Genomic DNA, 8,760 nt, shown 5'->3' on the forward strand with positions numbered 1-8,760 from the left:
TTCACATGCGCATTTCAATATTCATAATTATTTTAAAAAAATTCTTTACGTTAATGCTGATGTAAAATACTTGCCACGAAAAACTGGATTATGTAATCTCGACGTTACAATTCTTCGTAACATATGTCTCCAGAATCTTTGAAAAAGTCGTCGTTTTTTCGAAATAGTGCGAATTCAAACTGGATTGCATCAGCTGAAAATGTGTAATACCTATAGCTATCGGTATGACCTTTGAGTTGGACAGCAGAAAGGCGAGAACCATGGCGGCGGTCTTGTTGGCGAGGTTGTGCTTTCGCTGTGTTGTACGCTTTTCTGACCGAGAGTTCAAGCGTTGAAGAAATAACATCGTGGAAATCAAAACAGACGGAGACATGGTACGTAATATATCAAAAGTAATGACTGTCCTTTCATTGTTACCGTATAAGAAGTTACTTACGTCAATATAACCTCAAATGGAGCAGAAAAATAAAACGTCATTTCGAAAATCGTTCATAATAAGGCAGCCAAGTAATTGACACAGCTAATTTTTTTCTTATTTTTGTCATTGACATACGATTGCAACAGATGATTAGACAATTTATAAGTATTTAATTGTAATATCAATAGAGCCATACCAGTGATTCTAGCGAGTCAGATGACGGTGGAGACGATCAAGAAGGGTCTTCTTTCTCGGAAACGAACATCGAGGACGCTCTGACATCCTTCAGAGAACAATGGCAACGTGAATTAGAAATATCACCTAAGAGGGATCAATCCAAGATGCAATCTGCGAAAGCAGTTAAAGTTGATGTTTCTAATGATGAAGACTCCATTGAAAGCAAGGTATAATAATTTATAAGACCTCATATATACGTATATATATATATATACACATATATAAATTTTTCAGGCAAAAAGTTTGTTCTTAAAAGGAATTGAATATGAAGAAAGAAGAAAGTTCTATGAGGCAATTCAATTTTACAAACGTGCTGTGCTATTAGTTCCTGATATTGAATTTCGTTTATATGAATCAACTAAACTAAAGTCAAGTGATGATAGTCACGAGGGATTTAATAACGACATAAACAATATTGATGACAATGTTAAACGTAATGATGAAGATGAAGAAGAAAGTGATTTGTTTGTTAAATTATGCAAAATTGTAAATCAAAATAAATGCGTTTGTTTCCCCAAGTTTGAGCAAACTGTAAGTACTTGTACCTAGAATTGTAGAATAATCTATATTGTTGTTGTGGAACATCATGGTAAATATTTCAGGGCATTCCTTATTTCAGACAACACATATTTCTGCTTTACCTATGGAAATAGTACTTTATATCCTAAGATGGGTTGTATCTTCAGAGCTTGACTTCAGGTCTCTTGAAATGTTCTCCAGAGTATGCCGTGGATTTTACATAGCTGCAAGAGATACAGAAATATGGAGACTTGCCTGTATTAGGTAGGTCAAAAGAAATCCCTTACTGGATCTTGGTATTAATTGAATGATCACATTGTATAGAGTATGGGGAGTAAATTGTGGTACCTATATTCCAAAATATCAATCGTGGAGAGATATGTACATACAACGGCCTAGACTAAGATATAATGGATGTTATATTAGTAAAACCAGTTACATTCGTGATGGTGAGAATAGTTTCCAAGATCGATTTTATAGACCTTGGCATCTGGTAGAATACTTCAGGTACCTGAGGTATGTGATAATACAATTTAATTAAACCAATAAACAAATTTATTATAAAAAAATTGATTTTTATTCTACTCTAAAGAAATTAATGACTAATTCTATATTTTTTTGATAAACAGATTTTTTCCCGAAGGAAAAGTTTTGATGCTAACTTCGACTGATGAAGCCCAAAGTTGTGTAAATTCTTTAAAATATCGCACACCACGGAATCCATCGGTTCTTATTGGCCACTATAGATTGCACGATAATTGCGTTATTCTGATACTCAAGAAACAAGAAATAAAAGGAGTTAATACGTATAGAAAGAAGAAAAAGGAGACTATGCATGACAGCGGAGAACAAACATTTCATATTGTAAATATCATTTTAAATTATATTAAAATAATTAATTTATAAATCATAATAGGATAAATAATTAAACTGCATTTGTTGTTTTTAGGAATTTGAAATTCAGGATCATCACAGACGGTTAAATTCGCAATTGAAATGGCTGAGTTATACTATATTCACAAAATACAGAAATGGACATGAAGCAAAAATGTGCTTAAAGGAACCATCTGTAAGAGAATGGAGAGTATCGGCTATTGGAGGGCGATATCCATCGCTTAAATTTAGCAGAGTTAAAAGTTATACTCAAGAAAGTGAAGCTCCTCTACAATAATTATAACTGAACAAAATTATTCTCGTGCAGTGCAGAATACATAATAGAACTGAAATTTAAGAGAAGACTATATTCTTTGAATGATTGTTAAATCGTGTACATCGCGAACACGTACGTTAATGTTACATTCTTCTGCTTATAAAAATGTACTATAAACGAGTCGTAATGAAAAAGATACTTTATTCTTAATTTATTATCAAAATATTTCTTAAGTAATTTTTATTAACCTACTGTACAATTCTAAGTTACAGTTTTCTCTTAAATTCTACCAACTACACTAATTGTCACATGAGTAACATATTGAACGATTCATAGATTTAATATATTGTTTGTTATGCACTTGTATGGTGCTTTGTATGATTTCCATATAGGTGCTTTTATTTTAGAATATTGTTTCCATATTTTTATTTATTTATTATTTATGAAATTTCCAATAGAAATAGGATCAAAGATAAACAATTCCAAAGCAATAGAATATATCAATAATTTCAATCAGACTGTTAGCTATTGAAGCATACAATTGATATCGACGATCAGATCCGCAAGGACATATTTATGCGCGATATAATAGATTAAAAATATATTTATCTAGCACGCATTACCTACCGATAATTTTTTTCTTAGATAAAATTTAAATTTCTCAAAATTCTTGCGGCTCTGCTCCTTGTGAATTTTACATAGAACTTCGTGTCATAAACATATATATTCAATATATGGAAGTACATATATGGAAGAAACTGAAATACGATTAATATATATCAATTAAATTTATACTGTTTATTTTTTAATCGTAAGACCTACTGACTGCGGATGTAGTAGGTTAATTTACACCTGTGTGTGTAATTTCGAATGTAAATGAACCGATTGTATATCCTTTATTCCCGACATCTTTATATGAATGATGAATTTATGTCTGAATAGTTAAAATCTCTGTGAAACTAAAAGAATTCCGATTGATATTTTGGAACAGTTTTATTCGCTTAGACGAATGGTATTAACATTACGACATGATATGTCGAATCAAAGGAACGAATGCTCGGGAACACGTCTTGTAAATTATTACAGATCTTGAACTCTTATAATTACAATAATAAACGTATTTTTGATGTGCTTATTATAGTTGAATCATTTTATTTGAAAGAAAGGATAAAATTATTCCAGATATTCGAATTGAATGATTAAATTGATAAATTTCTAGACATTGTTTATTTATATTATTCTCGGAGATATGAGAAATTAATTTTTGTACTCGCGCTTGTACTTCAACTGTTTCACGTACTTTCTTTTTATTAAATTTCTTTTCTTTATTATGCATTAGATTTTGGTACGTATACGTATCTCTCTTTGTATATTTAAAAAGTGGTCAACGATCAAACACAGTGAGTACCTACACAAAGTAACCAGCGTTTGGCGTAGGCTCGATTTATCACAGACATCATTGAAAGATTTTCACCGACAACAATCGATCACAGTTCATCGTGTTTCACTTGAACGAGGATCGTTTCATTACACGCGGACGAGCCGGTCATCCAAGCAAGATCTTGCAGAGTTGCAGCGTGCATCGAACAAACTGCTAGCACAACCAGTACGTGCATTAAATTGTGAGAATTCAGTATTAGATCTAATTTTCCCGGTATCCATTTTTCAGGAATACGCAAGGCGCCTATTATTGCTCCTACAACCGCTATGAAGTCCTGAAAAAAAAGATATATTTATTGTTATTAATAATTATTAATAATTTGGTGATTCTTTTACAACATTTATTAACCCTCTGTTATATGACTTATCACTTACAGGTGAAAAATGGTAATATGACATAGATTTATAAATATTTAGTTATTTTTTTAATGAATAAAATTTATTGAATTACTGAATATTCCTTATTCATTATTATTGAATATTTAGTTACTTTTTGGATAAAAATGTTTTAATATATTAGAATAAATTATTTTTTCTTTCAATAGTTTTAGTTTTATATCATTCTAAAAATTAATATATAATATTATTTATTAAATTAATATATAACATTACATTGACTTATTTAAATTTGACGATTTTTTATCTGAGATAAATTTTTTCTAAAATAAACAAATGGTTCATATTATCATCTCTTTTCTTATTTTATTATCAAGTATTCTACATGCAATTAAAATATGAACGGTATTATACTAATTACAGGAAATGAAACTGAAGTATATGATAATATTTACTTGTAGTACAATGTGAAGTAAAGCGTCAGGAGAACCACCGCCAATACCGAAACATCGTAGAGTCATCACCAGCATTCTCATAAGAAAAGGAGGTGCAAAACATAGTCTTCTTTCCCAAGGAGATCGCGCAATCATTGCCTGTGACATACATTTGAAGTGTTTAAAAGCTGAAGATAAAAATTGAAAAATCTGTAATAGACGAATTATAATTACCTTAAGAAGACCCCAGAGGCTGAGAGAACAATAAATAAACATGCAGCAGTACCAGTAAATGTCAGGTAGACAGTGAACTGTTGCAGCCATCATAGGTATTGCTCCTACGATTAGAAAAAATTTAAGTATTATCAAAGCTATTATCAATGACCCTCTGATTATTACAGTGTAATAATAATTTAGAATAATTACCAAAACTTTGACACAGCCATATACCGATCATATCTAATTTCAATAGCGTTCGATAAAAGATTTCGTCGTAGTTTAAATTCATAAACAGGTGGTAAATAAAGGATCCGATCCATGGACTAACAGCGCCAATTAAATGGCACCAGCATAAAATTGCTACGAGAATACCTTTAGTATTCCATGGAAGAAGTTGTGGAATCGTCAACAACATGTACAGGATGGCAAATCCTGCAACATAAGTTGTTAAAAGTCATAAATTATTAAAAGTCTAAGATGTACTTAAAAAAAGTGTCTTTAAAAAGTTATTGAAATGAAACGTCCAATGTAGGAAGCATATCAGGATATCACAATAACAGCATTGTGGGATATTAAGACAGTAAGACATTAAACATTACTAAAGTAATGTAAAGGAGTAGAATTTTTGTAAGTAAGATTATTATTTTTTTATTCTTCCATATACTTATAAATTAAGAATTAATTTATTACGGAAAGATACCAAAATTAATAAAAATTTTATTTTTTTACTTTTTGTACTAGAATCTTCAAATCATTGCAATTAAAAAGTGTAAATTGTAGGTTTTAAAGATTATAGACAAATGATCATTTCTTGTCATAGATGAATATTTATTTAAGAATAATTTTAACAATATTTTTGTTTTCCTATTGTACAAGTAAAAATCTAATATTTGATCTAATATTAGTACATAATATATGCTTGTTTGTAATATCTATTACTCTATTCTTCATTATAGTAGTAGTATAAAATGTTGCTGCTAACTCTTAATTATGGAGTAAAATATCTCGTGCATCAGTGAACAATGTTCATTTTTAACGAATAGTTCATTAAACAGATGCTTTCATGTGATATTCGTGTTTACCTCTACATACCTATGTACATATAATCTCTTTTGTGCCCATTATTCTCTAGTTATTAATAAACTCTTTGTTGATTGAATATGATTGACGTAACATGACATTTTCTTTTTAGAAATTTTTCGCATGGTGCTATAATATACGTAATACATAATAGATTGTTTTCATGAATTGTTAAAATTCGATTGGATCGTTAAAAATTAATACAAACTATGCACATGAATATTCAGGAATTTCTTATGAATTTTTCTTCGAAATATGAGATTACTGTTATTAATGTCACGAATAGATCCTGAAAGCATAAGATATGGCTTCGATCTCGCAGTGTGCCACTGAGAATATAATGATTTTTCGCATAAGTTGACCTTGAAATCGCTTAGCTCAAGGGTAATCCAGTTTTCTACTTTATTGAATCACGACAGCTACATACTCTCCCTTTCGCACCACGTTTAAAGTGATTATGCTTGAAAAATCGATACGTAGAAATTTTCATATTAAATAATTTTGATCTTTTTAGAAAATAATTTTTTGACTATTTAAAGATATTTATAAACTCATGGAACTAAATATTATTTTATACTTATTTCAAAATTATTTAGGTATTTTACATTTATTGTAATAAATTATAATAATTTACAATCTATGTAGCAATAATTATCATAATAATTTAAATAAATAATTTAAAATTAGTGCAATGTCATATTCTAAAATTAACTACAAAATAATTATATTACGTACTATAACGATAACTAGAATTACAGTAGTACAATCGAAATACATACGTTTCTATCTCAATAAAAATCAATACTAATCTTATCGATATTATGTTAATCTTGTCAAAGGAATTCTGATTAATTCTGAAAGGAAACAAAATAATTTTAGAAAGCACATAAAGACACAGGAATGTAACTCCTATACCATGGTGCTTAATATACCATGTTTGCTTTTATACCATATTTTTATAATCATTTAACAAATACAATCATCTAATGAAAAAAAATGTAAGATATCCAGAAAAATATTTAGATCATTCAATCCTTTCAATAACGTTCTTCAAAAGATATTCATTCATCATTTTAGATCTGCCAATCCTTTCAACAACATTCCATCATCTACCATGACAGGAATCTTCCTAAAGAACTCCCATTCTCTAAACTCTGGATTCCAAACTGTATGAACTCACCATGTGTCATGATATTGACAGTCTCATTGTGGATGTAGAACAGACTACGAAGACACTGTCCAATGGTCATGAGCGGCCTGTAACCAGTGAGGATGTGAGGATTGAACTGCAAATGTTGCGGCATGTCGCTCCATCGGAGAAGATGAATCTTTGGCCTCTCTTCTCGCGATGGTTTCTCGTGCATTTGTCCCTGATCGTCATCCTGGCGATCGAACAATTTCGTGTCACTAGTGTCCTGAAGCGGAGGATCTGCCACCTCCGCATGATGATCGTCTCGAAGCGACGTCGTGCAGACAGAATGTTCGTGAGGAATGTTCAAAGCACGCACGCACACGCGGGACAGTGTTCCACCGCCGGGAGGCAAGTATCTCAATCGTCAGCGACGGTGGTGTCGTTACTGCATCAGTTGAGTACTCGATGCTGTCCATCCACCACCATCCGTAATTCCGGCCTCTCTGACGGTGCCGTTACCACGGAGACCGCATCGATCCTTTTCATTGCTAGAGAGAACGCACCCCTCGAATGCACGCGACCAGTTTCCGCGGGCTTGGTCGCCGATTTAACCCAGAAACGCAAACCGGAGACAGTCGCCTAATTCGCAGGACCGCTTTTAGACATTCCACGTGTCATGAATGTATAGGAAGACTAAGCTCTGTGAGGATTATTTTTAAGGTGGAACACGCGGAGATGAGTTTATAGTTTATTGTTTTGAAATGAGATTTCAGATGAAGAACGATTAATGAATCTCATTCTTAATCTCATTCTTTAGTCAGAGAAATTTTCAAAAGGGTAGATGTCCAATTCTAAGAAATTTATAATTTTGATGTTTCTGATCTTCCAAAAATTTTCTCCAATTTCATTCACCTGAAAGATCTTTGTCAAGAAGTTTTTTCTATTAAAATTTTGGTAATTTTTATTCTACGTGTAAGTGCTAAAACTAAATTAAAAAAAAAAAACAGATACACTTACTTTCTGGACATAAGAATGATAATTCTGTCACAGGAGGAACTGCAGATTATATACTTTAGATTTTTTAGAAGTTTCTTTATCGAATTGCTCCTTTATTTGACTGTTCACTTTACTTTTTATAACTCCGGATTATTTAAGAAATACGGGAGTCTTGATATTTATAGGAGAGGTTAATTAAAAGGACAGACTACTTTTTTCATTATTTTATTGATGAATTCGATAACCTTCGATTCGATCCATTTGACCATCTCCATATAAACTTCGTGAATATAGTAAATCATTCTCGGAAAATTAAAATATTGATTTATACAAATACTTGATATTATTAGATTAGTGATTTATTTCGTTGGTGAAATTTAATAAATCCGTATCGTTTCAAAGAATCCATGTAATTTATTTTTCCATTTTAACTGTCAAAATGAAGCATTTCGTATTATCACTGTCAATTTATTGTATACGAAGATGAATATTTGCTTTCCAAATCGGAGTTTAGGAAAATAAATGATGAGCAATATATTTAGTTCATTAGATAGTGCTTCGGATAAGAAACGCGATCTAATTTTGATTTAGGGCCAATATTATACGCAGTCTGAATGCCGTGTAAATCGAAAACGGCAGTGCGATACTCATTGACGCTAGATTGTTTCGGAGTGATTGCTTTTTTTCTTGTGAAACGTCATTCGTTGTCTTTTAAGGGAAACAGGAAACAAGACCCGACACGTGAACGCGAATTTCACGCGATCTGCCTGCTGCGGCTGCAGCCGTAGAAAAAAAAGAA

The 8,760-nt window shown here is 31.4% G+C and overlaps 2 protein-coding genes across 2 annotated transcripts; one reads left to right on the plus strand and one right to left on the minus strand.

Moving 5' to 3' along the window:
• The first annotated feature begins 216 nt into the window (after positions 1-216).
• On the plus strand, positions 217-3,455 carry LOC122536605 (F-box only protein 9). Its single transcript, XM_043669086.1, has 7 exons — positions 217-374; positions 607-822; positions 890-1,186; positions 1,275-1,438; positions 1,499-1,690; positions 1,804-2,038; positions 2,124-3,455. The coding sequence occupies exons 1-7, from the start codon at positions 372-374 to the stop codon at positions 2,343-2,345; spliced, it is 1,329 nt and encodes a 442-aa protein (XP_043525021.1). The 5' UTR covers positions 217-371; the 3' UTR covers positions 2,346-3,455.
• Positions 3,456-3,713: 258 nt separating this feature from the next.
• LOC122536608 (progestin and adipoQ receptor family member 4) lies at positions 3,714-7,561 on the minus strand. The gene is made up of 5 exons (XM_043669088.1): positions 7,014-7,561; positions 4,961-5,185; positions 4,769-4,872; positions 4,556-4,693; positions 3,714-4,039 (listed from the first exon to the last, which is right to left on the minus strand). The coding sequence occupies exons 1-5, from the start codon at positions 7,195-7,197 to the stop codon at positions 3,812-3,814; spliced, it is 879 nt and encodes a 292-aa protein (XP_043525023.1). The 5' UTR covers positions 7,198-7,561; the 3' UTR covers positions 3,714-3,811.
• Positions 7,562-8,760: the final 1,199 nt, after the last annotated feature.

The sequence above is a fragment of the Frieseomelitta varia genome, unplaced genomic scaffold, assembly GCF_011392965.1.
Source record: "Frieseomelitta varia isolate USP_RPSP 00005682 unplaced genomic scaffold, Fvar_1.2 scaffold_853, whole genome shotgun sequence".
Taxonomy (NCBI): Eukaryota; Metazoa; Arthropoda; class Insecta; order Hymenoptera; family Apidae; genus Frieseomelitta; species Frieseomelitta varia.

Coding starts and splice junctions, on each gene's coding strand:
- LOC122536605 (XM_043669086.1), top strand. Junction 1,187..1,274: donor TCCCCAAGTTTGAGCAAACT/GTAAGTACTTGT, acceptor TCCTTATTTCAG/ACAACACATATTTCTGCTTT. Junction 1,439..1,498: donor TGGAGACTTGCCTGTATTAG/GTAGGTCAAAAG, acceptor CACATTGTATAG/AGTATGGGGAGTAAATTGTG.
- LOC122536608 (XM_043669088.1), bottom strand. CDS start 7,197: ATGCACGAGAAACCATCGCGAGAAGAGAGGCCAAAGATTCATCTTCTC. Junction 5,186..7,013: donor TGTCAATATCATGACACATG/GTGAGTTCATAC, acceptor CTTATGTTGCAG/GATTTGCCATCCTGTACATG. Junction 4,694..4,768: donor GCCTCTGGGGTCTTCTTAAG/GTAATTATAATT, acceptor TGTATGTCACAG/GCAATGATTGCGCGATCTCC.